General features: G+C 61.0%; 2 protein-coding genes across 11 annotated transcripts in view; one reads left to right on the top strand and one right to left on the bottom strand.

The window, feature by feature from the left end:
• ADAMTSL2 (ADAMTS like 2) overlaps nucleotides 1-6,354 on the top strand; it is a 34,203-nt gene extending 27,849 nt beyond the window's left edge. For 9 of the 10 annotated variants that reach the window (XM_029202493.1, XM_029202487.1, XM_029202485.1 and 6 more), the window contains 6 exons: nucleotides 556-769; nucleotides 908-1,063; nucleotides 1,483-1,653; nucleotides 2,359-2,535; nucleotides 4,814-4,958; nucleotides 5,723-6,354. In XM_029202493.1, the coding sequence (XP_029058326.1) occupies nucleotides 556-769; nucleotides 908-1,063; nucleotides 1,483-1,653; nucleotides 2,359-2,535; nucleotides 4,814-4,958; nucleotides 5,723-5,841 (982 nt within the window). In that variant the 3' untranslated portion in view covers nucleotides 5,842-6,354. The remainder of the gene's footprint in view (nucleotides 1-555; nucleotides 770-907; nucleotides 1,064-1,482; nucleotides 1,654-2,358; nucleotides 2,536-4,813; nucleotides 4,959-5,722) is intronic. The other variant, XM_029202486.1, reaches the window with a different exon arrangement.
• A 1,713-nt stretch (nucleotides 6,355-8,067) lies between these two features.
• On the bottom strand, nucleotides 8,068-26,822 carry FAM163B (family with sequence similarity 163 member B). The gene is made up of 3 exons (XM_029202507.1): nucleotides 26,745-26,822; nucleotides 10,690-10,805; nucleotides 8,068-9,982 (listed from the first exon to the last, which is right to left on the bottom strand). Exons 2-3 carry the CDS (start codon nucleotides 10,780-10,782, stop codon nucleotides 9,587-9,589), a joined length of 489 nt encoding a protein of 162 aa, XP_029058340.1. The 5' UTR covers nucleotides 10,783-10,805; nucleotides 26,745-26,822; the 3' UTR covers nucleotides 8,068-9,586.
• Between the last annotated feature and the right edge of the window lie 718 nt (nucleotides 26,823-27,540).

Here is a 27,540-nt window from a genome sequence, read left to right as displayed (position 1 = left end):
CTCTGCTCCATCCCGGGGCCTCTGCTCCATCCCGGGGCCTCTGCTCCCTGTGCGTTTTCTCCTTTGTGAGAAGCTGAGTGGTCAGCCATGGGGGGTCTGCTCTTCCCCTCAGAGAGAGCCCCCATGGTGGGGCTCGGGGCTCCAGGACACTGAGGCAGGATCCCCAGTTGGAGGAAGAAGGGCGGCAGTGGCAGGAGGGGAAGGCACTCTGGGAGGAGGGAACAGCGTCAGCAAAGCAACAAGGCTGGGACTTTGTTTCCCTGAAGTGGCTGGAGTTGGTCTGGAGGTGAGAGCAGGTGGAGGCTACAAGGGCTCCTGGGCAAGCCAGCCAAGTGCAGGCTCGGGTGCCCACTCACCACCCTACCCAGGTGTTTCCTACAGCGGGGGAGGCGGGGGTCGTCACGGCAACAGCTTCCCTGTGGGGCCTGGCCAGCTTCCTGTCTGACAGCCCGTGGTGGATTTGGACCCCACGAGGGAAGGAGGAGCTGGACCGTGGGGTCCCGGCCAGCGGGAGGAGGGTGGGGGTCGCTGAAGGCCGTGCCCGTCCCGAGGCAGGTGGGAGACTAGCAGCTGGAGCGAGTGCTCGCGCACCTGCGGCGAGGGCTACCAGTTCCGCATCGTGCGCTGCTGGAAGATGCTCTCGCCCGGCTTCGACAGCTCCGTGTACAGTGACCTGTGCGAGGCGGCCGAAGCCGTGCGGCCCGAGGAGCGCAAGACGTGCCGGAACCCGGCCTGCGGGCCGCAGTGGGAGATGTCTGAGTGGTCAGAGGTGTGCATGCGCAGAGCGGGCCGGGCCAGGCTGGGAGGTGGGGGTGTCGGGGGGTTGGGGTGCTGGGGGCCTGGCGCAGGGCCCTTGCGCCGCAGCTCGGGCAGCTGCGGCCCCGCCCTCACCCCGGCTTCCCCGCAGTGCACGGCCAAGTGTGGGGAACGCAGCGTGGTGACCAGGGACATCCGCTGCTCGGAGGATGAGACACTGTGTGACCCCAACACCAGGCCTGTGGGGGAGAAGGACTGCACGGGCCCTCCTTGCGACCGCCAGTGGACAGTCTCCGACTGGGGGCCGGTGAGGGCGGGCGGGCAGTGGGGGGCGGCGCTCAGAGGGTGTCCCCGTGCGATTACGAGGAATCAAAACCTTTATCCCAAAACAAGTGGTCACATCCTGATGCCCTTTTATAAGCTCCCTGTCTGTCTGTGTGTCTGTCTCTCTTGCCTCTTGCCTGGATGAGACATTCAGATACTCACTGGGGTCCCCTCTGAGTGCGGGGTGTACAGATGAGCTTTTCAGGTGTCTTAGCCGTGCTTTTCTCTGTGTGTTTTTCAATGAGCATGCAATCTTTCTGTAATTAGAACAGAAACTGTTATTTAAAACATGGTTACCATGGCAACCCCTCCCCCTCCCCCCAGCTGTTCTTCTCTCTTGGGAATGATGTCTGGGGGACCTGGGAGGGGGCTCTGCCTCTAACCCCGGGTGTCCCCTTGCAGTGCAGTGGAAGCTGCGGGCAGGGCCGCATGATCAGACATGTGTACTGCAAGACCAGCGACGGACGGGTGGTGCCCGAGTCTCAGTGCCAGATGGAGACCAAGCCTCTGGCCATCCACCCCTGCGGGGACAAGAACTGCCCCGCCCACTGGCTGGCCCAGGACTGGGAACGGGTGAGTGCCCCGAGCCCGAGCCGGGTGGCAGGGCCCCCTCCGCCTGGGAGAGCATTTGGCCGAGAGCCAGGCGGCCAGAATGACGGACTGGTCAAACGAGGAACTAATTGGAAATTAGGACGACACAATTCACTAAACATCAATTTGAAACAGAAAAAAACAAAAAAGTAAGAAAACCTCTTAAAACTTCCCAAATCCAAATAGCAAATGTTCAACGAGGCATGCAGGGCTGGTATAGTTCCCATGACCCCATGTTCCCGAAAGATGGAAACCCAGGGTTGGGGGCCCTTCTGCTGTACTTGCTCTTGGCTCGTGGGCCCTGTACATCCCTTTGTTCTCACGACCCCTAGACCTGCCAAGGTCACCAACTTACAATTTCAGACGAATTGTTCTCAACCACACTGCTTTCAACTACTTGTTTCAGGCAGATCACTTTGAGCTAAATCAACTGAAGTCAAATTGCCGTTAACCATTTTGTTTCACAACAGATGGTTTCATGCTAAATTGCTTGTCATCAGATCTGTCTGGGGCCACGTGGTTATCGACCGGAGAGTTCTCAGCCAACTTGCCATTGATCTAAGCGTTTTCACCCACTTGCTATTGACCGAGACATTACCACTGGCCTGGCTCTGGGCTCTGTGTTCTGGTCCTCCTGGCCTCTGGCCCTTGACCCCTGACCCGGCCCCGTCTGTCACCCTGCCTCAGTGCAACACCACCTGTGGCCGAGGCGTGAAAAAGAGGCTGGTACTGTGCATGGAGCTGGCCAACGGGAAGCCGCAGACGCGCAATGGCCCCGAGTGCGGCCTGGCCAAGAAGCCCCCGGAGGAGAGCACGTGCTTCGAGAGGCCCTGCTTCAAGTGGTACACCAGCCCCTGGTCTGAGGTAAGCACCTGGCTGGCCCCCCCCGCTGAGGTCACCTGAGGCCAGGCCTGAGTTCTGGTCCTGCCAAAGTACCTCCTCTCCCGCCCCAAGTGCCCCTCATGTCCCCCTCTCAGCCTCCGTCAGGGCTTTTCATCCCTGGAAAGATTGTCAGTGCTACCAAGTCAGCTGGTGCAAGAGCCACCTCCTCCAGGAAGTCCTCTCGGATCTCACCTCTGGGATCCCTGCCATGCTCGTCCTGGGCCTTTTTTGGGCCCAGGTCACTTCCGGCCTTGCACTGTAGCCTTTCAGTCGTGCATTTGACAGCACGTGTGCCTGACACCCAACACGGGGCAGACAGATCCCAGGTGGGTACCGGGACTGTGTGGGGCTGACTCAGATATGGCCTCGGTCCTGGGAGCCAGAGTCAAGGCAGGAGGGACACAGGATTGGAGAGGCAGAGGGGATGGCAGGACATGTGCACTGTGGGCAGAGGGAAGCCAGAGGAATGGCCGCCGCTGCCCTGACACAGGCCTGGCCCCTCCACGGCCCTGCGGGCTCCTCGGCCTCAGGCTGGTGGGTGGCTTGGAGTCGAGATCTCTCTGCTCTCTACAGCCGGGAGCAGAACCCTCACCTCCCAGGCCCTGAGGCCCCTGTGGGTGGGCCGGTCCCAGCACTTTGCCAGACGGGCTCCTTTCCTCCGCCCAACAGCACCCCGGGAGGGGGCTCCTCTTCCCATCCCACGGGGGAATAAACCCAAGTTCAGAGAGAGAGCTGACCCCCAGCTCCTGGGGCGTGAGCAGACATTGGACGGGCCGAGAGATGTGCTCTGGGAGGGCCGAGAGATGTGCAGAGTGAAGGGAGGCCCTGAACCGGCCCATCCTAACGAGAGCAGGGCAGGGCGGGCCCTGAGGCGCGTGGGGCTGGGCTGAGCCGGGAGAGCAGCCCTGGTCCGCAGACCCCACCCCGCCCCAGTTCCCTGGCCGAGCAAAGGGGGTCCTTTAACTTCTGCTTTTTCTCTCCTGGCCCCTTTCCTTTCCTGTGGAGGCCTCCCGGCGGGATCCCAGGGCACCTGGGGGCTCGTTAGCATCCTTCAAGCCTTTCTTACAGCACAGGGGCGGCTATGTCTAGACTTGGGTTTTTACTGATTCATACCGTCTCCTTGATGTCTCCTTATAGCAGCATCACCAGTCCTGTGCCCCAAGTCCCCTCTGCACTTGGTGGTGCTGTAGCTCCCAGGAGGGCGCAAGTAGGGAGGCCCACAGTGGTCTTTGCACAGGAGCCTGGGAGCGTTGGGGGAGGGGCGCCCCTGTGTTGCCCTGATGATGGTGGTGGGCAAGGGGTGAGCGGCCCGTGGGGATGTGGACCTCTGTCATTTTGTCCCTGGTTGGGGTGATGTCTGCTCCCCCTGTGGCTGCCCCTTCCTGGGATAGGGGCTTGGAAAGAGTGCATCCTCCCAGCTGTCCCATCTACTCAGGTGCAGAGCTGTGTTCTCTCTGGGGCCGAGGGACAGCCAGAGGTTCCTCAGGGCACCCATCCAAGGCTGACTGTTGTCTGTGCTTGGTGCCTCCAGACTGGGCCAGCCCCCCCCCCCCCAGGCTGGGAGCGGGCATTGGGCAGGCAGCCCTCCCTGTGCCTCTGCAAACAGAACCAGAGGGTGGGCCCAGGGCCAGGGCCTCCCACCCCAGACCCCACTCAGGAGACCGAGGGCTCGGGTCCCAGACGTGCCTGGGTGACGTGGGGTCACCCACATCAGGGGCAGCCAGAGGGAGCCACCGCCTGTAGGATCTTGGCAGGAGGACGGCGGGGTAACTGGGGTCAGCAGATGGCCCTGGTGTTTTGGGTAGCTCAGCGGGGTTTTCCAAGGGGAACATCTGGTCTCTGGGAGCCGGTGAGGCAGTGGCTTTGGAAGATACATTTAATTGGTCCACTACAAACACAGCTTGTTATTGGAGTGGGAAACAAGCACTCTCCCTGGGCTGTGGCCCTGTGTGTCCTGAGCATTCGGTAGCACAGGACCCAGGAAAGCTAGAGCCGAAGGACCCACCAGGCCGGGGGGTGGGGGTGGGATAGTTGAGAGAGGAGACGGCCACACCCTCACGGTGCAGACGGGGAAACTCAGCAGCCCCGGGGGAGGGGGGACGAGTATTAGCGTCTCCTGGCTGCCAGCCAGCGCCCTTCCATGTGTCCCGTGTCGGGTGAGACTCGGCAACCGGGTGACAGGGGTGGGATCCCCCCACCTCTGGCCAGAGCCCTCGCCCCGCCGGTGGGGGCTTTGGCCATGCCATCTCTCCCCGATCAGTGCACCAAGACCTGCGGGGTGGGAGTGCGGATGCGAGACGTGAAGTGCTACCAAGGGACCGACATCGTCCGAGGCTGCGACCCACTGGTGAAGCCCGTTGGCAGACAGGCCTGTGACCTGCAGCCTTGCCCCACGGAGCCCCCAGGTGAGGGGGAAGAGGCTGAGGGCGGGGCAGGGGCTTTCCCGGGAGAGCAGAGGCTGGGCTGAGCCAGGGCCTGCGGGATGAGCAGGCATCGGTCAGGGTGACCGGGAGGGCCTAGCGGCTACAGGGACCAATGCATGTCGGGGAGTGAAGCTTCCTCCTGGAGTGGCTGAGCCCAGGCTGGGAGGTGAGGGTGGGAAGGGCGGCAGGTGAGAGCTGACTGGAGCTTGGGGTCCCCAGGAGTCATGCCAAGACCTGCACTTTGGAGAGAGTATCCGGCTTCAGAAGATGGGAGGGCAGCTGTGGGGCAGGGGACCAGGGATCCAGGAAGACTCAGCCAGAGCACGCTCGAGCTGGGCACGCAGGAGCCGGGAGGCGAGGGGCTGAAGCAGTGTCTTTGCTCGGGCACCTGGAGGATGCATGAGGGTACTAGGCTCCGAGGGGGCACCAGGGCCAGGTGATGAGCTCTGCTTTGGACCTACTGAGTGGAGGGGGCACCTGTGGGCCTCCCGGGGATGTTCAGGCCTCCAGGGGTGAGATCAGTGGCTCTTCCAAATCCTGGGCCCTGGGCATTACCCTTCCCTGTGCACCGTTCACATCACTCGGTGGGGTCTGTGACATCCCTGGAGTGGGACGGAGGCAGGGAAGCAGTGGCAGAGAGGTAGAACTCAAGGAGAGGAGGCGGTGGGGTGGGGCAGGCGGGGGTCCTGTCGTCACCCCTGACCGCCTCCTGATGCCCTGCGCCCCCCGCCGTGTCCCTTCCCCAGACGACAGCTGCCAGGACCAGCCGGGCACCAACTGCGCCCTGGCCATCAAGGTGAACCTCTGCGGCCACTGGTACTACAGCAAGGCATGCTGTCGCTCCTGCCGGCCCCCCCACTCCTAGGCCCGGCAGCCGCTCCTCAGAGACCGAGCACCCCATCCCTGGGGCCGCAGCAGCCCCTCCACGGACACCCTCCCTGCAGGGCGCCCCGGCTGTGAAGACGTGACACTGAGCCCCTGCTCTCTCCCTGGGCAGGAGAGCCCCTCCCCTGCCCCCCAACCCCCGAGCATGCCCGTAGGCCCTCCCAGGACAGAGCCGGGAGGACTGGCGCGTTTGTGGCTCCCACCGGGGGGGCCTGGGAACATCCTCTATCCCTCCAGGGCTGTGGGGGTGAGGAGAGGGGGATGGGCAGCCAGGGAGACGGGGCGCCTGGGATCCTGATGCTGTCTAGGTGACTCTTTCCGGAGGAATTTTAATCTCACGACGTAGCATCGCTCGCCTCCCTGATATGAAGCTCTTGGCACGGAGGGACCCACCGCACTTTACACCTGGGAAGAGGCATTTTTCTCATGGCACCATGGCTGTGCTGTCGTCCGTCAGTACTCTCTGTATGTTAATAAAGTGGTCCTATTTATGGCGGCATCATGGGGTCTCCGGGGTCTGCCAGGCAGGGTGGGGTGGCCGTGAGGCTTCAGGAGCTGGGGTCGCTGTCTAGCTTGCCCATTCGGAAGGATCTGCTGCGGCCTCAGGTCTGGGACCAGGTGAGGCTGGGGGCCGGGCTGCAGCGTCTCCCTGAGGACATGACGGGAGAGTGGACAGAAGGTGACAAAAAGAGTGGGTGGCCTGCGGGGAGGGGTCTCAGGGGCATCAGGACTCGGGCGCTGGAGTCAGAACCGAGCCAATCTCGCACCTCCCAACTGCTGTGGGGCTTGGGGGACAGCGGAGCCCAAGGGAACTCCCTCACCCGAACCACGGGAGGAAGAGGTGAGGCAGGCAGGGTGGGAGGCGTGGTGTGGGCCCACATGGAGTGCTCAGGAAATAGCCATCACTACTGTTTCTGGGCCTCTTAGAAGGGCTACTTAATCTAGACTTGTGGGTGCCAGGACACAGGAGGGCTTCCTGGGGGAGGTGATATTTAGGCTGGTCCAGCCGCGGGAGTTCTTCCAGATGAAAGCGGGGTGTGGGGGGGACGGGTGGAGTGTAGAAACGGAAAACTTCCAGGGAGGATGCTGAAAGCACCTTGGTTTGGCTGCAGCGGAGAAGGGACAATGGGGGTGTCCACCCGCCGAGGGACAGCGAGATGGCACAGGGCCAAGGATGCTGCAGGGAGGGTCTTTGGGGACAGGGGGCAGGGAGGCGAGGGGCTACCTGACTGCTTCCCCGGGATGCAGGGCCAGCCTGTCCCCAAACTGGGACCAGAGCGGGGTCCACCACAGTGTTTAGGATGGCATCAGGGGGCTGCAGGTGGGTGAGTGGCTCTCCAGGTTCGCTGGGGCCTGTGGGGTGAGCTCCCTCAAGGTCAGCGGCTCAGTTCCGGCAGAGGTGGGTGGCCGCACTGCAGGGTCTGGGGCTCCCTGACACACCGCACCGTTGTGCCCTGTCATTTCCCCCCACCCCCATCTTTTCTCTCCTTTGACCTTCCTCCCCCATCCTCCTTTCCACCAGCACTTTTTGTGCACATCCTGTACGCCAAGGTCTGTGCCCAGTGCGTTACCAGCACTGCCTCTTTAACCCTAAGAGCCCCGTGGAGTCGGTATCATTGTCACTCATTGTGTTGATGCTAAGACCCGGGCCCAGAGAGGTCAGTCACTTGCCCCAGGTGGCTCAGCCTGTCACCCCCCACCCACCCTCCAGGAGCTCAGGCTTTAAGCCAGTGGCTTCCAATTATGGAAGACTGACACATCCACCCCGGGAAAATCTAAACCAAACATGGCTGCGGCCAGGCGCCTTTGGGCAGTGCCTTGACCCCTGGGGCTGGACGGGAGAGGAAGGCCAACTCTGCCCGGTGCTGGGCTGGATACGGCCCCACCCAGGAAGTGCCAGAGAGGGGTCTGGGCTGGCCTGGAATGTCAGGCAGACCAAAGACAGCACATGGTGTCAGGAGTTTTATTGGCTCTCGAATCTGTCAGAGAGCAGGCAGCTCCCCGCAGGTCCCCATGGTGGAGCCGAGGGAGTTCGGATGGATGGGTGCGTGTTGATGTCAAATGGATCTAGGAATCTACACAGAGGCCAGAGACCAGAAAAGGAAATAGGAAACCAAACAGAACAGCCGCAGGAAGTGCCACCTCCTGACCCTCACCCCCCTCCCCACCCCCGCCCACCCCGCCAAGCTAATGCATCAGAAACAAACTCATGGGCTTTGACAAAGGAAGGGGAAGGTTGGGGATGAATTTCATTAGCAAGTCCAAACTGAGGCAGGAGAAAGGAAGAAGGTGGGGGTGGGGTGGGGAAATCGACGATGCCAAAAATAGTAAGCCTTCCTAACTCTGCTCATGTCCGGAGTCACAGCTCAGCAGCACTTTGGAGAAAGAGCAGAAGTGTGGTGCTCAGGCTGCCCACAGCTCGGGGATAGCCACGTGCCCCGAAGGTTTGTCTGTTAGGAAGGTGGCTTAGCTGGGGAGCCTGGTCCGTCTTCCTGGGCAGACGGGGCTGCCCTACCAGGGTGGGGCTGGCTCTATGGCTGGGCCCAGAGGCAGAGAGAGCCCGGGAGAGGGCAGGGGACTCTGGGGGCCATGCTGCCGAGAGGAAACGGTGCCTCTGCGTGGACGGGGCTGCGTGCCCCGCGGGCGGTGCCCCTGGGTTTGGGGCATTTCTCGAGCTGGACGGCGGGGGAGCCCCTAGCCCTGCTGGGAGCGTGCGCACGGGGCCGGAGCAGGGAAAGGGCAGCCTGGGGCCTTGCTCCCAGGTCCTCCTGAGAAACTGGGCAGGTGGCAGAGGTCAGGGGTCTATGCCCCGGGTCATGAAAGCAGGAGGGCTCCGGGGGGGCTGAGGCCTAGGAGTGGGGGGGCTGAGGCCCAGGAGTGGGAGGGCCCGTCCCAGGTCTCACAGGGAGTCAGTGGGTCATTTAGCCCCTGGTCCATGGCTGCGTCTGCCCTACCACATCGGGGCTGAGGACCGGACTGGGTATTTTAGTGTGGACACTTCCGACGCGGGGGGAGCAGCACATGGCCTCCTCCCCACTCCATTTTCACCAAAAAGCCAGTCGGGGCTGTGCATCCCAAGGGAGCTCCCCCTTCTAGGGAGATCTGCCCAGCTGGGGGCCCAGCTCAATCAACCAGTGTCTCAGCCTCCTGGCGCTTAGAGCCAGGGTGTGTGTGGGAGGGGTGGGGGGAGGCCCTGTTCTGGGACGGGGTGCCTGGTCCCCAAGTCGCCAGGCGAGGCTTGTGCTGCAGGGCCCCTAGCATCGCGGCTACCACCCCTTCTTTGAACAAGTAGGTAGACTGAGGCCCAGGGAGGGAGGGACACGGCCAGGCGGTGAAGCCAGAGATGCCGACTTGCTGGGGCTGAGACGGAGGCCACCTTCCACGGCCCCCTCCCTAACGGCAGCATTGGTAGCAGCAGCCTGGCGTCTATGCTCCGGAGCCCTACCTCACCCTGCAGCCTGCCACCCGGATGCTACCGCACACCTGCGCCCGCATCATGCCCGCCTCCCTTCCGGACCCAGGTCCCGGGGGCCACCACCCAGGGCGGCCACACTACTTTCACTGGGTCTGACCACCGCAGCGAGCCCCGGAGCTCCCCAACGGGCCCCCGTGAGGACGCGGTTGTGAGGCGAGCTGGACGGAGCCTGGGTCCCGGCCCAGGGCCAGGCTGGGACGCTGTGGGCCCCCACCGTGGTCTCAGGGCCTGTCGGCGGCCGGGGCCGCCCTCAGACGTCGGTGCTGATACTGCGGCTCCGGGAGAAGGCCTCCCGCATGGCCGAGAGGCGGCTGGGGTTGAGGGCCTGCAGGGCCCCGAAGCTCCCGGGCGGCAGCGCCACGTCCTCCCGGCTGACGCTCTTGTGGGCGACGCGCTCCCCGCCGTTGCGCACGCCCTCGTCCTCCTGCAGGAAGAAGGTGGGCGGCTCGTAGTGGGAGCAGCTGCGGCAGAGGGCGCGGGCCTGCGGGGACTTCTGGCTGAAGGAGGCGGCGGCGGCCGGGTGGAGCGCCGGCCCGTTGGTCAGCACGAGGCTGCGGTGCGAGTGCGGTGGGGGCAGGTGCGAGTGCACGGCGAAGTCGGGCTCCTCCTCGTCTTCCTCGGACTCCTCCTTCTTGCAGCAGTAGTACTGCGGGCAGAGGGCCACTGTGACCGCCGGCTCCCCGGCTCCCCTCGCTGCACGTGTGCGGCACCCAGCTCAGACACCCGCGTCCCTGTCACCACCACTCACGGGAGCTCGTAATCCAGGCACCCCGGACTCCCGGGATCCCTAAGTGAGGGATTCGCTCGTTTCAGCCCACGGCAACTGGGGGCAGGTGCAATGGCCAACTCCATTTTGCAGGTGGGGAAACTGAGGCACAGGGGGTGCAGGCAGCCTGAAAGCAGCAGAGCTGGGATTCGAGCCCAGGCAGTCTGGTCCCAATCTAGTTCCAGGGCACCAAGCCGTGCTGCCTTGCCCTATGCACGTGGCTTCCTGTCCTCTCTCAGGAAGAAAGACGCGGGGGACCTAGGACAGCCCTAGAGTGTGGGTGGGGCAGGGAGTGCACAGGTGGTGGAGTAGCACCGCCCAAGGGCTCACCCCTGCTCCCCGCTTGGCAGCTGTGTGACATCTGCAAAGCCCCTTACCCTCTCTGAGCCTCAGCGGACTCACCTCGCAGGGAGTCTGGGGAGCCGTCATCACCGAGCCCTCACAGGTGGAGTCCGGGGGTGCCGTCTGCCTTGCACCTTCTTGGAGACCTGACTCTTCCGCCTTCCTGGGCCCTGGCTCCCTCCCTCTGCAGGGCCCCCTCCAGGCTTCCCTCCCCCCCCACCCCACCCCACCAGCTCCCGGAGTACCTGGAGCCGGCAGTAGCACAGAACCGCGATGATGCAGAGCAGAATCACAGTCGCCAAGATGCCCCCGGTGATGACCACAGTTCCGGCTGTCATCCGCCCCCTTCTCCATCAACAGCCTGCAATGCACAGCACCAGCTTCACCACGTTGTCAGCTCGTTGCAGAAGGAAGCTGTTCTAGGTTAGGAGGTTGAGGAAGCGCTCCGAAAGGGAAAACAAAAAACCCGACTGCATGCAGGAGGCAGCGGCTGGGCCTGAGGGTCAGGTGGGACATCCCCCTCTGCCTCTGCCTCTGCCAGCAGTTTCCACATCTGTAGGAGATGATGCTAACAGCACACCCCCTTGCTCTCGGGGTTCCCTGTAGGTTTCTTGAGCACGTATGTGAGCGCTCAGCCTAGCACGCTTTCAGCCTGGGTGACAAGCTCACGCATTTAAAAATTCACCCAAATGCAGTCGGGCTGAACGTATGGTTTTGTAACCTGCTTTGTCACTTTACCAGCTCATCCTTATTTTTCCTTACCATTAAATTTTCTTCTGTAACATAATTTCGAACCATATTCCATTTTATAACATAACTGATCCCTTTTTTTAAAACTTCAAATCACCAGTAAAATACACGACATAAAATTTACCATCTTGACCATTTTTAAGTGTACAAGTCAGTAGTGTTAAGTATATTCGCTTTGCTTGCAACCGACTTCCAGAACTTTCTCATGTTTCGAAACTGAAAACCAAACTCCTTTTTGGGGTTTAGGCTGTTGACATTAAAAAATAAATCTTAAGCCAACATTTCCATACATGTTTGCGTAGCTAAAAACGGAAGCCACTTGAATTGCAGGACCGACTTCAATTACCTGTCCAGGATAAGTTCTCAGAAGTGGGATTTCTAGGCCTAAGGATGTGCCCCTCGTAAACTACTGTGGAAAATTTCAAACACACACAAAGTAGAGAGGATGCACAATGTGGTCACCAGCGGTGCTCTTGTGAGCGCTGTCTGGCCGGGTGCTGATAAACTCGCTCTTGGAGTGAAAGCACCCTGACCTGTGCCATTTGCTGATGCTCGTGCCGTAAATATTCTCACTGCGGCCCATTCCAAGGGACCAGGCTTTAATAGCCGGCTTGCCGTATCCCTGGACGGTTAACAGCTCTGAGGTACCAGTTGCCGCTGAGCACATCCTGCCTCAATTTCCACCCCCTACCTTTTTTTTTTTTTTTTTCCGCCAGGGGAATAGCATGGCACGGGCGATTGAGTTCCCTAAAGAAATCCCAGAGTGTATTAGTTTACTCATAAATACTTCAGTGCGGAATCTGACAGGTGAGGACCTTTCAAAAGCCTCCAGTCATCTCCACAGTGTCTTTTTACAGTTGGTTTTGCTCAAATCAGGATCCAGTTTGCCTCTTTTGACTGTAGAAGAGTCCCCATCCACTCTCGCCCCTCCCCACCCCACGCTGTTTATAGAAGAAACTGGGTCATTTATCTTACAGAATTTTCCATGTACTAGAACTGGCTGCATTTCTCCCAGCACCATTTCATATGTCCCTCCAACACAGTTTTGCCCTCTAAACTGGCTTCCTATCGCTTCACTTTCAGGGCCCCACGCTGTCCTTGTCGTGATGTTGAGACTTGCCGGTGGGTTCAGCTGCCGTCAGCCCAATCCTCCCACCGTAAAATTCCCCATCAGCCTTCCACCTCACCCTTTCAGCAGCCACTGGAAATCATAGCCTACGTCTGTTATTTCATTAGGAGCTGCAAATAGCGACTTTTCAGATGCTATCATTTCTTCTGCGTGTATCAGCTCTGGTTCTTCTCTAAAGAACCTTCCCCATTACCTATCCGGTAATATTAAAAGACAGTCTGCAGAGGAAAGGCGTAGACACTCAGATCGTAACTTTTTCAATTTTCAGAATAAGTTGGTGCCCCATGAGGTTCGTGGTTGCTTTACAGTATCATTGTGATCTCACTGACTTGTATATACATCTGATGTGTTTTAAGCCACTGCAGTCATTATTCTTTTTGATGTTCAGATGATCCCACTGGGACCGTGGGTTTGGAAGCACCTCCAGGTTGACTCCGGTGTCATTTTGGTGGGACCCCGCTAACCCTTGGTGGCATGTTGCTTTTAGGCATAAGATGTCCCAGCTTATCTCCTGGGACACCCTGGTTCTCTTGCTGGGAAGTGGTTCTAGAGAACACAGTCTGGGCACTAGGGGTGCTAGCTGCTCCTGGGTTTCCAGGTTTTTCCGGTGGCCAGAGCTCGGAAAGACTTTTTTTTTTAAGGAACAGAAAAATGAACCTGAGTTTATACTGATATTTCCATTTAAAATTAGAGATGAAAGGGTTTTTACATGTTAAAACGTGATGTCTATGTGACTTTTACAGTGCAAATTTTATTTCCTAATAACATGCACTTCATTATTTGCTTTTTCCCATCATATATAATAATTTAAAAGTAGCGTTACCGATGTTTTTACTAACAAGTCTACTGAATGGAATTTGATATCTGTTATTTTTTTTGTTCTTGGCCCCTTAGGGATGTGTAGTAGAAAGATTGTTTCAAAGTCACTTGAAATAATTCTTAGTACGGTTTTCTTTCCACCACCTCGATATTCAGGTTCATTTATTCTAGTTAGTTTTTACTTTCTTTAAAAAAACTGATTTAGCTTTGCTTTCTAATTGTAGAAAACATTTGGTTCCAAAGTCAAAAGCGTAAAACCAGGTGCATTCAGAGAGGTCTTGCACGCCCAGCCCCCCCTCCCCCGAGCCACCGCCCACCCTACTCTAACCAGAAGTAACCATTTCACTTAGTTCTGGGTTTATCCTTCCATTGCTTCTCTCTAAAAATATAAGCAAATATAGATTTCCTTCTCCTCCTAAGCGAAAGTGGCATTCTAGCTGCACCCTCCATACCTTCCCTTTTCACCCAGTAGTCTCTCCCCAGATACACCACGTTTCCCTAGGGGCGGGATTATCCCCAGGGGCCCCTAGAGCTCGCCCCGCTGTGTGAAGGGGCCCCACTCACTCAGTCAGGCCCTGCGGGCCGGGATCTGCGTTACCTCCCACGTCTTGCAATTACAGGAACGTGCCGTGAAGCGCTCTGTGCTGTGCACGTTTCTAAAGCTGTTGATACGCTTTGCCAAAGACTTGATGGAATTTGGGCCGATTTGTTCTCTTCCAGGAATGTGTGAGAACTGACAGACGGGGTTTTCGTTGGGAGACTCAGGGGGTCTGGGCGGTCGGTGGGTCAGGAGTGAGGGAGGCTGTGCCCCGCCTGGTGAGGCTGGCTGCTCAGTGGTTCCCCACAGGCTCGTCTGCAGGGTCAAGTGGCCTGGCAGGGAGTGGCCGGGCAGGGACGCCGGGGACGCTGGTCTATAGGTGGAGGAGGACGTGGACGTGTGCTCACAAGGGGGGGTGGGGAGCGTCTTGTGTCAGAGGCACAGCTGGGATGGGAACCCAGACCCTGAGCAGACAGAGAGATGGACTGAAAGGTAGATCCAGACAGGCCCAAAGCGACGAGACAACGAGACCCAGACTCACAGACAGCTCCAAATTCAGACAGACAGAGGTGCAGGCAGGCAGATCCAGACAGCTGGACCAATAGGGCCCGGTCAGGAAGACACAGTGCAGGCCACACAGACAGAGCAGCAGCCCCAGGGACCCCTGCATTTCTGGGCGCCCTGCCGGGCAGCTCCGACCTTCCTCAGCCCCCAGGGTGGCTGAGGCCAGCTGGCCCACCAGCCCTGCCAAAGGTGCAGGCCGACCGGGGCCGGATCCAGGGAGCTGGGTGTGCAGAGGAAGCAACGAGCGGGGGACGCTGGGCAGGGCCAGCCCTGCTGTCCAGATGCGTTTCACGCTCTTCACAGAGGTGAGGCAAAGCAAAGCACGCAGCTGCTGGCGGAGCGCTGCGCCCCACGCCCCCAAACCCTTCCCTCCTGGGGGCTCACAGGGACACCCCGGCTTGTCTCAGCCTGACCCTGGAGTGGCCGGAAAGCGGGCAGTAGAGTGGACCCCTGACAGCGCTCCCTGGTCTTTGCGGCAGCTGTGGGAGGGCAGAGCAGGCACTGGGGCCCCAAATCTGCAGATGAAAAGACCGAGGTTCAGAGAAGGCCACCGTCACTCCTGGTGATCCAGCCAAAGCCCAGCCCCCCATTCAGGGCCACTGATCCACGTGTGTCGTTCTGGCTAATGGGCCCATCGCAGCTGAAAGCCACGTGTGACCCACCGCCTGCCACGGGACATCCAGGGCCTCCCAGGCCCAGAGGGCTTCAGCAGCCTCCGTACTCCCTGCCGCTCCGCCGGCCACAGCTTGCTGGGGCTGGGATGGAAAGGCACCAGCCCCCCCAAGCTGGGCCAGCCCTCTTCTCTCTCCAGGGAAGTGGAACCAGGACCTGGAGACTGGCCAGTCCCTGCTGGTCCCTTGACCTTGGGTAGAGACATGGGCACTCAGGCTGCAGCCAGGGCGGCATGTGTGTGGAGGCAGGGGAGTTGGTCCAGGCGGGAAGAGAGGAAGGACACAGGTGCCCAGAGAGAGCCAGGCTGTGGTCCCAATTCACGGGATTCCATTTCCCTCCCTGAGATCCGCAGAGTGACTCTTGCCGTGAACACATCTACCTTGAGTGTTGTTCTGCCATTTGTACCCCCAAAAAGATCATTATGGCCCTACTTCATGGATGAGGGAACTCACTGGGCTTGGGAAAGGTCAAGGAGGAGGTCAAAGTGCGGGAGTTAAACTCAGCGCCCCCAACACCCCAGCCGGACGGACCCCTGGGAGCCAGCCTGGCTCTGCCCCCAGTTAGCTGCAAGCGTGGGGCTTCGAATACCTCCATTTCTCTGTGCCTCAGTTTCCTCCTCTGTAAAATGGAAGAACATGGAGGATTCCACCCTGCGGCAGGTGTGCTGTGCTCACTTTCCTATTGTTACTATGTCTCCCTCTCTGCCTCTCAACCCTCTATTAGGTCCCTGAGGGCGTGGCCACGGAGCCTCTCCCCGGGTCTGAGACACAGATGGCCCCTCGCTCTGCCCGGCTCTGGGTGGGGGGCCTCCAGCCACAGGCAGCCTGGCGGCGCGATGGGAAGGACCCCGGCACCGGCCGGGCGCCCAGGACTGTCAGCAGGCACAGCTCCAACGCTCTTGCCCCTTCCAGCTGGAGCGTCTCAGCCTCACTCTGCAGATACACGCACGCCGACGGGCAGCAACGCCCGAGCCGGGCGCCGCTCCCGGGACCAGGCCCGGGCAGCAGACGTGCACGCACACCACTGGCAGCTTCGCTTAGGTCCCAGCCTGACATCAGTCCACGGTCAACTCCGAACTGCCCCTGAGAGTGTGACATGGCCTCCCTCACCCCACCCTCCAGCCACCCCTATGCCCTTACTGTGCCCCACCCCAGGGATGCTCTTCCCTCTGCCTCTCCAGGCCTTCCCCTGCCATCAGTGCTCAGAACATGCCTTCTCCTCCAAGAAGCCTTCCTGGACTTCTTTAATGCAACTCACAGAACCTTGAAGTGCCAGTGCTGGGAGGGACTACGTCCCCCCCCGTCTGTTTAATGGGGGGTGTAGGGGGAAGCTGAGGCCAGTGCAGGGGTGGTGACCGTTGCGGGGGAGACATTCGTGACCTCACACAGCAAGTCAGTGGAAGAACAGCGGCCAGAGGACCCTTTCCCCAAGTCCCACACCTTGCTGCCCTCGCTGAGCTGTCACCTCTCAGACCTCCTTCCTGTGCCTGGGGACGCTGCCCAGCTGGACACTGAGGTAACCAGGCCTGAGGGGCCCTGGTCCTGCCCTCGAGGGTGGGCTGGAGGGGGAGTGTCCTGTCATACACTTGCTGGTAACCCTGGGTCTCAGGCCACTCTCTGGGTGGGCCTCAGTTTCCTTCTCTGTAATATGGGTATGGGAGGATTTAGAAAACCAAGTCCTGCCAGCTCTGGACTTGAAGGACCTAGGTCTGTATCTTTAACCAGCCCTGCCTGTGAGGGGTCCGGATAACTGAGATGCATGACAAAGTTTCAGAATCACGAATGTGAAAATAATGCCAGCTGCTGGTCCAAGCAATAGATCAGGATGGCATCCCGCAGGGGGGCAGAGAAGGGGAAGGACTGCAAACACTCCGATAAACTTGCCTGGGAGCTTAGAGGGAAACCGGGCTGATCCAGTGTCCCCTGGACACCTGTGTCCCGGGAATGGCTACGCCGAGTGCCCAGAGACCAACGGAGGGCTTTGGGGCTCAGGGGACAGTATCGCGTCAGGGAAACCGTGGGGGGCTTCCTGGAGGAGAAGGCTTCTGAGCCGTCCTGGAAGGATGGCCATCTGATGGGCCGGGCCGGGTTGGGCCGGGAGAGGAAGGAGAGGGGCAGCGAGGTGCCGGCAGGCCCAGTGCCAGCCTGGTGGAGGCTGCCGCCGCCGTCCCTCCTCCAGCTCCCTGGCCCCAGCCCCCGCCCCAAGTCTCCACGCACAGCCAGCCAAGACGAGTTGGCGAGGATTGAGCTGAATTGTTAATCTGCCCCCCGGGACCATAAACGGTTTTAAAGCTTTATAAACGGCTTTGCTTCCCTGTCCCCGCCCCCGATTTTTACAGGGACAGGCTGTGAGATGGGGCCTCCCTGGGCACCCCCGGCCCCAGAGTCTGTGGAGCGGGGCTGGGCGGGCCACGGCCCCTTCCGAGAGCCCTGCATCTCACGGGGAGCCGCTGCTTTACGAGCTCCGGTTGCCTCCTGCGGCGAGGAGATCCAGTGGGGTGGGGGGCAGGAAACACCTGGCAGTGGGGCAGACGCCGGCCCACCTGCCTCCCCCTTGCCCTCACGGAGCCCCTCCCCTGGCAGAGGACCCCCGCATGGCTGCCATCTGGACCACGTGTCCTGCACTGTTTCAGACTCTCCTCTGTTCCTGTTGCTCCATCCCACCCCTCTCTGCCTTGCGGACCAAGGATTGAGTCTCCTCAGTCTGCCTGTCTTACGCCCCTCCAGCACCCCCCACCCCTTCGCCTGTTCACCTGAGATGCCCGGCGCCCCTTCTAGGAGCCAAGGAGAAGCCCAGCCCTGCACCCTCCACACTGGCCGGGCCTCAGGCTCAACCAGCCCAGCGACTCCTAAACCCTCCAGGGACGGGAAGCCGGGAAATATGCAGAGGCCCAGGCCTCAGTGGGTCTGCGTGGGGCCCTGGGATCTGCTTGCTTCACAAGCAGCCCTTCCAACCGGGCGAAGATGGTGCCGTTCATTTCCAGACAGGGAGACCAAGCCTGGGGCAGCAGAGGTCAGAGCTGGGCTTGGGACCCAGGTTTGCCGCCTCGCTGCCAGGCCTTTCCGCATCCCGGTGCCTCGTCGAGGCTTATGGAGAGCCGGCATGCTTTTCCTCCACAAACGTCTGTCTGGTTACCAGAGCGCTCCTGCTACCTGGGAGCCCAAGGGCCCCGTCGTCCTCGAGCGGGAGTGGCCCGGAGTTCCTGTCTAGACCTCCTCCACATTTGGTCCTAATTTCACGCTCCGCGGGCTCCCAGATTCCTGCGTTTGGTAATAAGTAGACGGCGAAGTGCTCCGCATCGCTGGGGCTGGCCTCGGAGATGTTATCCAGAGCCTGGCTGGGGGTGGGGTGGCGGAGTCGGGGCCTGGGGCCCGGAGAGGCAGCTCCCAACACCACCTGGAGTGTCCTCCCGCCAAGCTCCATCTTCAGCCCGGATCAGCTCAGCCCTGAGAGCGCTCGGGCCAACCAGGTGCGGGGGACCCAGTAAGCCAGGCGTGTGCCCGCCTAGGGTTCCAAGGCCAGAGGACGCCTGCAGCAGAGGGCTTGGCGCTGCCAGGTGGGCTGGGTTGCTAATGTTTAGGAAATGTTGTGGTTGCCTCTGGCCGGCCGGCTTTGTGGTCTGGACTCCTCGAGGACCCCCAGAAAGAGCACAGGGGCTGTGCCATTTTGCCAGCCATTTCTGGGGTTCACAGAATTCCAGAAGCTCTCCCCATAGCCCTGCTGAAGAGCCCCTTGGGATGAACAATGTGAGAGCAGGGCCCTACCTGGGGTCCACTGCTCTGTTCCTGAAGCCCAGTCCAGAGCAGGGCCCACGGTAGGGACTCAGCGCCGACTGGGAATGAATGACCTGCCGGGGTCCTTGAGCTCTTGAAGGGTGAACCGGAATTTCCTAGTGGGACCCTGGCAGAGCTCTCGGGGGGCGGGGAGGAAGGCTGGGGGTGTGATGGGGAACGGCAGGTCCCTCCTTTCTCTGGGCCTCAGTTCAGCAACATCAGGGTTAATGAGAACAGCGTCAGTGCATTGATCTCATATCTCCCTGTGGCCGCCCCAGGGTGGAGGGTGGGACACACCCACTCTCCCAGGCCACGTGGGAAGCAGGGCTCAGACGCATCTCTTTGCTCGATTACCCCACTCACGTTTTCTAGGGGTGCACTGAGGCTGGAGGAGTGAGTCAACCCACCGAGTAAGCAGAAAACCCGACTGGATGGGCACCCCATCTTTGTGGACCTGCCCGGCCCACCGTGGATATGGCTGGAGCTGAGGAAAGGAGCTTGCAGCTCTGTGGTCCAGGAGGGGAGGATCCAGGGCAGACCCCAGGGCCTGGTGGCTGGGCCGTGGCCAGGAAACTGGAGGGAGCAGGGCTTTGCCCCACCTGGGTGGGCCGGGGGCTCCGGGCACCTCCAGCTGGGTGGCCTTCCTGCCCCCTCTGGCACGGTCCCCAGGGAGTAGCAGGAGGAACCCCTCCTGGCCTCCATCAGAAGCTGTGCCAAAGCCGCCCGGGGCCTCCCTGGTCCTCTGGGGCAGCGGGTGGCACCTGGGAGGGCCCTGGTCATCCTGGGGGGGAGGCCCGGCCCAGAGGGGCCTTTCGTGAGGCAGGCCCTTGGAACCGGCTCCAAAATTAAACCCTCAGTTGTGGCTGCTGCTGTATGGCCCGGATCCCCCGCCCTGCTCATCCAGATGGGCAGAAACTCGGGGTGCACGGGGGTGTGTGGTCACACGAAGTTGGATCCCCCAGCTCCGTGGGGGCGTGGCCGGTGGTGCGGAAGTCCGCGAGCATGTCTCTGCCCCTTCGCCGTGCAGACGGGCAGCTGTGCCCCAGAGAGGGAGCCTTGCCCAGGGTCACCCCGACCTCTGCCACAGAGCGAGAGCTGGGCACAGGCTAGCGACCCTGGACCGCCTCCCTGGGTCCCAAGGTGGTGGCGGGAGGAGGGGAGGGGTGGGAGGAGGGCGAGGCCCCCCGCTGCCGGACGTTGAGCTCAGCAGCTCCCAGACCTCTCCTGTCCACCCTCCTCGTGGTCTGAAGTAGTACACACGGCTGTGGAGAAGCTCACGGTTCACGCCCATCTCTCCGGCCGGCCCTCCAGCTGTTGACCCCAGCACGGAACAGAGGCTGCCGGGGTATCCCAGGACCTGGGGTTCCTGCCCCGCCCTCCTGCCCATGCTGCACCACGGGGGTTCCTGAACCCAAGTCTGGACTGGTCACCGCCTCCCTCTAACACCTTGCGTGGCTCCCCAGTGCCTCACAACAGCAACAAGCGCATCGTCCCGTCCTGAGCACCTCCTCTGTGCCAGGCAGGGCACAGCACCCTTGACCAACGTCTTTAATCCCTAGGAGAGCCTGAGCAGGGTCACCATGACCCCATTTTACTGACAAGGAAACGGGCAGAGAGTTGCACGTGGCTCCCACGATTAGGCGTGGGGACCAGGGGGTGAACCTGGGTGCGCCTCCCAAAGTGAGCGTCTTGTCTTCTCCCTCCTTCTCCCACCCCGCTCCAGCTTGCCTACGGGTGTCAGGGGCAGGGGTGCACCTGCCTCCTCGCCCCGCTGCCCGACTGGAAGCCCCGTGAAGGCAGGAACCTGGCTGGCGCCAGTTCTGCGGTCCTCCTGCCACCAGGGGGCAATAGAGCGCAAGGACACAGCAGTGGCTGCAAAATGCGGGCAGATGTGAACTGAGTCGGGGTCCGTTTGGCAACAAGCCTGCGCTGAACAGGCCCCCTGAACGCGGGAAGGGGAGGCACGGGGGCCTTGCGTCTGTGGCCCCCACCTCCCGCGCTGCCTGCCCGCAGCGTGCCCTGGGCAGGTAGTGCGTGCTGCGGGCCAGGCCCGCGTTGGGGTACCCGTCAGAAGGAAGGCAGCTGGCATGCACCATTCCGGAACTTTCTGAGCTGTGGTGGGATCTTTACGGGAGGGCGGGTTGGAGACCCCGAGGGAGCCCCAGCTCAGCTGCAGATGCCGCGGGCTTTTTCTCTCCCTTAAAATAACCACGTGGAGAAGCCGGGTTTGCAAAACCCTTTCTGCTCCTTGACGTAACTTTTTTTCGCCGTTTTTTTCTTTTCTAACTTCCTCTTCCAAGAACTGGGCACGGCCCCTGGTACCAGCTCGGAGCTTGGCGGGCGCACAGGAGGGGGCTCCAGGCCAGGGCTTCCTGGGACCATCAGAGCACTGCTCATTAAGCACAGACCATGTCCGGCCGCTGGGCAAGGGCTCTCCCCTGGGTGTTTCACTTCGCCCTCACGGTCACTCTCAGCGCCGGCGAAGAAACAGGCGCCGGGGGTTGGGGGTTGGGGGACTCTGCGTCTGGAGGGGCAGGAGGGAGGAAGCACAGGCAGGACCCCATTTGGCCTCTGCCCATCCCTGCGGCTCAGCCTTGACGTCCATGAAACCCTCACGACTCAACCAGACCCAGGGGGGCAAACAGAGGCTCAGGGACTCACCAGGGACGCCCCGGTCCCAGGCGATTCAAGGGCCACCTGCCAGCGCAGGCTGGGCTCCTGACCCCTCGGCCACGCGGCTGCCCCAAGCATGGGAGAGCGGGCTTTCGGGGCCAGGCCTGACCATGGCTCCACCGTAGGAGGGCCTGCCTGCCGGGGGGCTTTCTTGTGTCCACAGGGCGCTGGCCACTGCCCAGGCCTGAGGGGATGACAGTAACGTGCCCCCACCCCGCCAGACCACTAAGGCATCCAAGTGAATCAGCCATCCCACTTACATGGGGGCTTCCCACCCACTCCCACTGCCTGTCCTGGCCACTTCCCTGCCCGTTCCTTTGACAAAGCTGTTGTCTGTTACGTGCCGGTGCTGACCTCAACTTCCGAGAACTCCTCTCTCTGCCAGGGGCCCCTGGGTGCCGAAGGGCCAACGGAGCAGTACCATTCTGGGTTGGGGAGACCCCCAGGCCTAACCTCAGGGCGCTGTCCCCCTGGCTGTGTGTTGCGGTCAGTAACCGTGGCTGAGACAACACCATGGCCTCAGTGCTTCATCCTGTCCTGTTCCCGCCTGCCTCCCTGCCAGAGCCTGGGCCAGGCCGGCCCCCCAGCCAGTGCCAGCCCCCTCCGGGGCCCCCATCAAATTGGAGATTCTCACCTGGGCTGCACCAGCTTCCCCGGGGCAGGCGGGGGGGGGGCGGGGGCTCTGGACAGTGGGGATTCCCCTGGAAGTTTCTGCTCAGAGGTCCAGGTGGGCTGAGAATGCTCATCTCGACAGTTCCCAGGGGATGCTGAGGCTGCTGGACCAGGGACCACGCTTGGAGAACTACTGTCCCAAAGGATGGGCCCCCCAAAGCAAGTATGGACCAGCAGTGGCTCCCAGTTGGCCCTGAATAAAGCCCACGCCCACCAGGACCAGCCCAGATGCCCCACCTCTGCTTGAGGATGGGACTGCATCGCGGAGGTGCACGCTGGCCTCAGGCCTGTGCCTGCCCCACGGTCCCTTGGCTTGGGGTGCCCCTGGGACTATGCCCACTTCCTTCCAGGTGGCCGATGCCTTCTGATCCTAACGGCTGTGCTCAGGCCTCCCCTTCTGCGGGAAGCCTGCTCTCTCCTCTGTGCACCGGGCTGCCCTCTCCATCCCTTGCGGTTTCACCCTCAACCGCTTTCCTGCCAGTCCCCGCAGGGCACAGCCTCACCTTGCTGCACAGACCCCGGTAAACAGCAGGAGCTCTATATACGCCTGTGGATTGAGTCACTGGCCAAAGCAGAACCCCTGGGGGCTAAGCACTGGGGGAGGGGGAGGGGGCCGTTGGAGCCATTGATGAATTTACAGGAGGAAGATCAAGTTGGCTGTGAAGGGCTCATGCAAGAAGGGTGAGGGGAGGAGGGATGCTGAGCCTGTGAGCCCAGGGGACCCCAACCAAATCTGTCCCCGCTCCATGCCTGCAATGTGACATGGGAAAAACCCCACTGGGTTTACCATCTGTGAAAGCTGGATGGGGACAGTGCCTGCACTGGCGGTGCTCTGCAGAGAACGTGCACATCACTCCCTTTAAGCCTCAGTATCGCCCTAGGAGTCAGAGTTATTAACCCCATTTTACAGATGGGGAAACTGAGGCTCAAGGAGATACTGTCACCTGCAAGGTCGGTGACAGGCAGAACCTGGGGCCAGGCTGGGGGTCAGGAGGCTTTTTCAGCAATGCCTGCTGCCTCTGGCATCTCACAGCGATTGGACGAGCACCCAGTCAATCACCAACAGCCAGTCCCACTCTAGGACCTGGAGGGGGTGGGGAGACTCGGCAGCAGCCCTGCGCTCCGGGGAACAGAGGCACATGGTGGTGAGTGCAGTTCAGGACAGAGGTCACGGTCAGCGCAGACTTCAGCGCTAGGGAGCAGTTAGTAGTGCCGGGTGTGTGGGGCGTGATTTCCCTATTAGAGCATAAATACCTCCCTCTCCGGCCTCAGGACCTGCCTCTGCCCACTCTTGGCTTCTCTCTTCACCCTGCAGCCTCGCCCACAATCACTGGCCTGAGCTGCTCCAGGCCTATGATTTCTTTGCTCAGAGCATCCCCAGTGACACCCGGGGACTTGATGAAATGCAGAGTCCGGTCCCGCCCAGACCCACCGAGTCAGAAACTCTGGGAGTGGCCCAGCGAGCTGTGCCTTAGCCTCAGGCAGCCCATCAGGATCGCCCCCCAACCATGCCCCCCAGCCCAGCCCAGGCTAAGGACGTGAGACCCTCGGGGGTCCAGGTGTCTCCGATGTGCAGCTCAGGCTGAGTTGGGAACACAGACATCTATGGATGCAGTGCTGGCAGGCGGATCTGTCCCGAGGATCCTCACAGGGGCTGAGGGACCTGACTCGGGGTTCACCCCATAGCCTGCACGAGTCCTCAGAGCCCCGTGCGGTTGTACCCGGTGGCAGTGGAGGCAACAGCGGGATGCACCTTGCCGCAGTGCAGCTCGCAGGGGGCAGACGCCCCCATCTCTGGCTCGCCCCGCTCAGCAGTCCAGACAGGATGTTGCAGCCAAGTTCCTGCCAATCCTGCTGGGGACTTTCCTGGCGAGCTCTGGAGCCCAGAATTGGCCACTTCAGTCATGCCCTCTGCCATCCCCTGGCTCAGGCCACCCTCAACCATCTCATCTGAGCAGCCGTGGTTTGTTATATACGTTCTCTTGCAGAACCTTCACTGCAGCCCCTGAGGGATTCCTGCCACCCAGAGGCTTGGCTCCGATGCAGCCCGGGCTCATGCCTGGCGGTGCTGGCTCTCTCTTCCAGCCCTGGTCTATCTGCGAGTCAGAAAGACTTGGGTGTGAATCCAGGCTCTCCTCCCTCGTGCCAGGGTGGCCATGGGCATCAGAGTCTTTATCTTTAGAGCAGGATGTTAATGCCAGTCTCCCAACCTCCTTCCCCTCCTCCCTCTTTTCCACAAGCATTTATGGAGTGCGGGGTGTGCCGCGTGGTGGGCACAGCAGTGAACGGGGCCAGGGCCCCTGCCTCCTCCGCGGGACTTCCGGGCAGCCTGGATGCACACCCCTGCCCAGAGCCTGGTCTGGAGACGCTGGTAGCCTCAACGGAGCCCCCGCTGACCTCCTCGCCTTTGTATTTTGATTTTTTTTTTTTTTAAACAAAATGCGCCCGTTCCATATAGACTGTGCTGAGCTTTGTCTCCCTTCAGGTCAGCACATTCGGGCCACGGCTCTCCCTGCAGAGCACCCCAGCAGTGCAGCCAGCATCCCTCTGGAACGAAGCTCTGAGCGTGACTCTCCTGGTCCAGGCCCCAAACATCTGGTGTTCCAGGCCTGCTGCACTTGTCCCTGATTTGCCTTTCCAGGCTGGTTGGCTATCCCTGCAACGCTCCCTTAAACGGGTCTGGCTAAGGTGTTTGTTCCCGGGGCCTTAAGACCACAAACTTTGCATTGTCTTGCCTCTGGGCCTTTGCTGGTGCCATTCCATGGGACCCTGAACTCCCTTCCACCTCTGCTTATGAAATCCCCAGCCATCAGTCTGCACGCTCCTTGAGAGAACCTTTCCTGACCCCCAGCCCCTGGATACGACTCCTTCTTTGGGATTTAATAGCACTCGCTGTCCAAACTAGGCACCTGGCATTTATAATTTATCAACAATTCAACGCAATAGTTCCCTGAGCTCCTGCTGCATCCTGGATTCTGTTCTGGGTCCCTGCCTTTGTGGAGTTTTCAGTCTCGTTGGGGGACACAGATGGGGCGTACGGAGGGAGCATTCCGGGTGCTCGTTGGCGGGGGGTGGGCAGCTGGGAGAGGTGGCTCCTAGAGAGTGACCCCGGTGCCGGGACCTGAAGGATGAGAAGGGAATGACAGGATAGAGCATCGACAGAGGAAACAGCACATGCAAAGGCCTGGGGGCAGGCAGCGTGAGGTGGACTGAGGAGCCAGAGCGCACGAGGAGGAGGAAGCACGAGGACGGGGCGCGGCGGGAGGTCAGCAGGGGCCTGGCTGCGCAGCACGTTCCGTCTGCGCCTGGCTCAGCCTTCACGGAGCCCTGGTCCTCACGTGGTGCGCCTGCTGCAGCTCGGGGGCCCTTCCTCCCTGAAACGACTCCTACATCGGCCGTCCTCATGTTTGGATGAGCATCCAGTCGCCCGGGAAGCTGGTGAAGCAGCTCTGACCAGTGGTGTGGGGTTGCTGAGACGGAACACGTTTTTGTTTTTGTTTTTGTTTTGCGGTACACGGGCCTCTCACTGTTGTGGCCTCTCCCGTTGCGGAGCACAGGCTCCGGACGCGCAGGCTCAGCGGCCACGGCTCACGGGCCCAGCCGCTCCGCGGCACGTGGGATCTTCCCGGACCGGGGCACGAACCCGCGTCCCCTGCATCGGCAGGCGGACCCTCAACCCCTGTGCCACCAGGGAAGCCCCGGAACACGTTTTAACAAGCGCTGGGTGGTGCTGGCGCTGCCGGTCTGCAGGGGCCCTGGAACACGTTTTAACAAGCGCTGGGTGGTGCTGGCGCTGCCGGTCCGCAGGGCACACTTAGGGGGCAGAGCGCCAGAGCCCTTAGCTGATGCTGAAGCTGCCGGACAGGTCCTTCCTTCCCGGCTTCCTGTGCGGCCTCCTCCCCGTCTCCTGACCTCTAAGTGTCCAGGGCCCAGGGGTCCAGGCCTCACACTCCCTCTCTGGTACACAACCGCTCCCAAGGTGACCTTCCCCAGCTCTCCACACCTCTGGACAACATCCAGATTGGTAGCCCCGGCCCTGCCCTGGCCCTGCTCCATGACTGCCGGCCGGCCTCGGTCCCTGCAGGCGCAGCGCAGGGAACACTGGTGTGCAGGAAACCCAGTTCCCGATGCACCTCCTGCAGCGCCGCCACCCCAGGGAATGGCACTTACACCCTTTCAGCTGCTCGGACCCCAAACCCCCTAGTCCCCCGGGGCCCCTCCGTTGTTCTCACTTCACACCCGATCTGTCAGCAGATCCTCCAACTCCACCCGGAGTCCGACCGCTTCCCACGCCTCCTCCTTTTCCAGGCCCCTCCCCTCAAGCCTGGGCTGCTGCCTGAGTCCCCACCCCCACTCCCACCCCCCGCCGCCTGCTCTCCACACAGAGGCTTTAGGCTATAGCTCTCTCCATCCTCTTCTCAAACATCCCCGTGGGCCTGTGTCACTTAAAATAAAACACGACATCATGGCATTGCTGCACCCACAAGGCCCACCAGCCCCGCGCAGCCCCTCTTGGACCACGTTTCCTGCCTCTCTCCCCTGCTCACACCAGGCCCACTGCAGCCTCAGGGCCTTTGCACTGCCTGTTCTCTCTGCCTGGGATGCACCTGTCTCATGGGCTCTTGTCCTCGTTCCATGCAGGTCTCTGCTCAAATGTCTCCTCCTCAGAGACCTTCTCTGACCATCTATCCGAAATAACCCCCTCCCTACCGTGGCTGCCCTTCACCCGGTGAGGCTCGTCCTTCCAGGAATTTGAGTCGCCGAGGACAGGGGCTCCATCTGTTTTGCTCCGTGCTGTATCCTGGCGCCCAGAACGGTGGCTCATAGCAGGTACTTGGTAACTCTCAGCTGAGTGATGAATGAATAAATGAAGCCAGGGGGAAGGCATGGAAGGGTGCTGACCAGGACGGTACCTGGGTCAGTTCTGCTTTTTAAGAACGCCTCTGTGGCTGCAGGGTGGGTGGGAGGGGCTGTCCAGAGGCTGTTGTAGGCATCAGGTGACAGGAGAGGGTGGGGCTGGAGAGAAGGGGAGGGGAGGGGGTGACTGGGAGGAGTCCTGGGGACCCCGAAGCTTCCGGCCTGGGCAGCTGTGTGAGAGGAAGCGCGGTGTAACACGGGGCTGGTCTCCAGGCTCTGCATCACCCTGGCCAAGTCACTTAACTCCTCTGTGTCCTGGTTTTCTCAGTGACAAAATGGGGGTGACACTGGGACTCCCCTCATAATTGGGAGCACTAACCCACATCATGAGAGCAGCATTAGCTAATCAGAGTCCTGGTCAAGGTGGAGGAGCGGGGCCCAGATTTATCCCACAGCCTGAAACAACTAAGCATCCAGGACAAAAAGCTACGAAATAATAGCTTCCAAGGCACTGACATCAGATGATGAAGGACCATCCTCAAGAGATGCGCAAGGAATGAGGAGAGCCCAGGACCGTCCAGGCTCCCCACCTGGTGACGGTCTCCAGGCTCCCCACCTGGTGACGGTCTCCAGGCTCCCCACCTGGTGA

Source organism: Monodon monoceros, unplaced genomic scaffold, assembly GCF_005190385.1.
Source record: "Monodon monoceros isolate NGI ecotype Baffin Bay Population unplaced genomic scaffold, NGI_Narwhal_1 Super_Scaffold_5, whole genome shotgun sequence".
In the NCBI taxonomy this organism is placed as follows: Eukaryota; Metazoa; Chordata; class Mammalia; order Artiodactyla; family Monodontidae; genus Monodon; species Monodon monoceros.
This window is presented reverse-complemented; position numbering and strand designations above follow the sequence as displayed.

Coding starts and splice junctions, on each gene's coding strand:
- FAM163B (XM_029202507.1), bottom strand. CDS start 10,782: ATGACAGCCGGAACTGTGGTCATCACCGGGGGCATCTTGGCGACTGTG. Junction 9,983..10,689: donor TGTGCTACTGCCGGCTCCAG/GTACTCCGGGAG, acceptor CTCTGCCCGCAG/TACTACTGCTGCAAGAAGGA.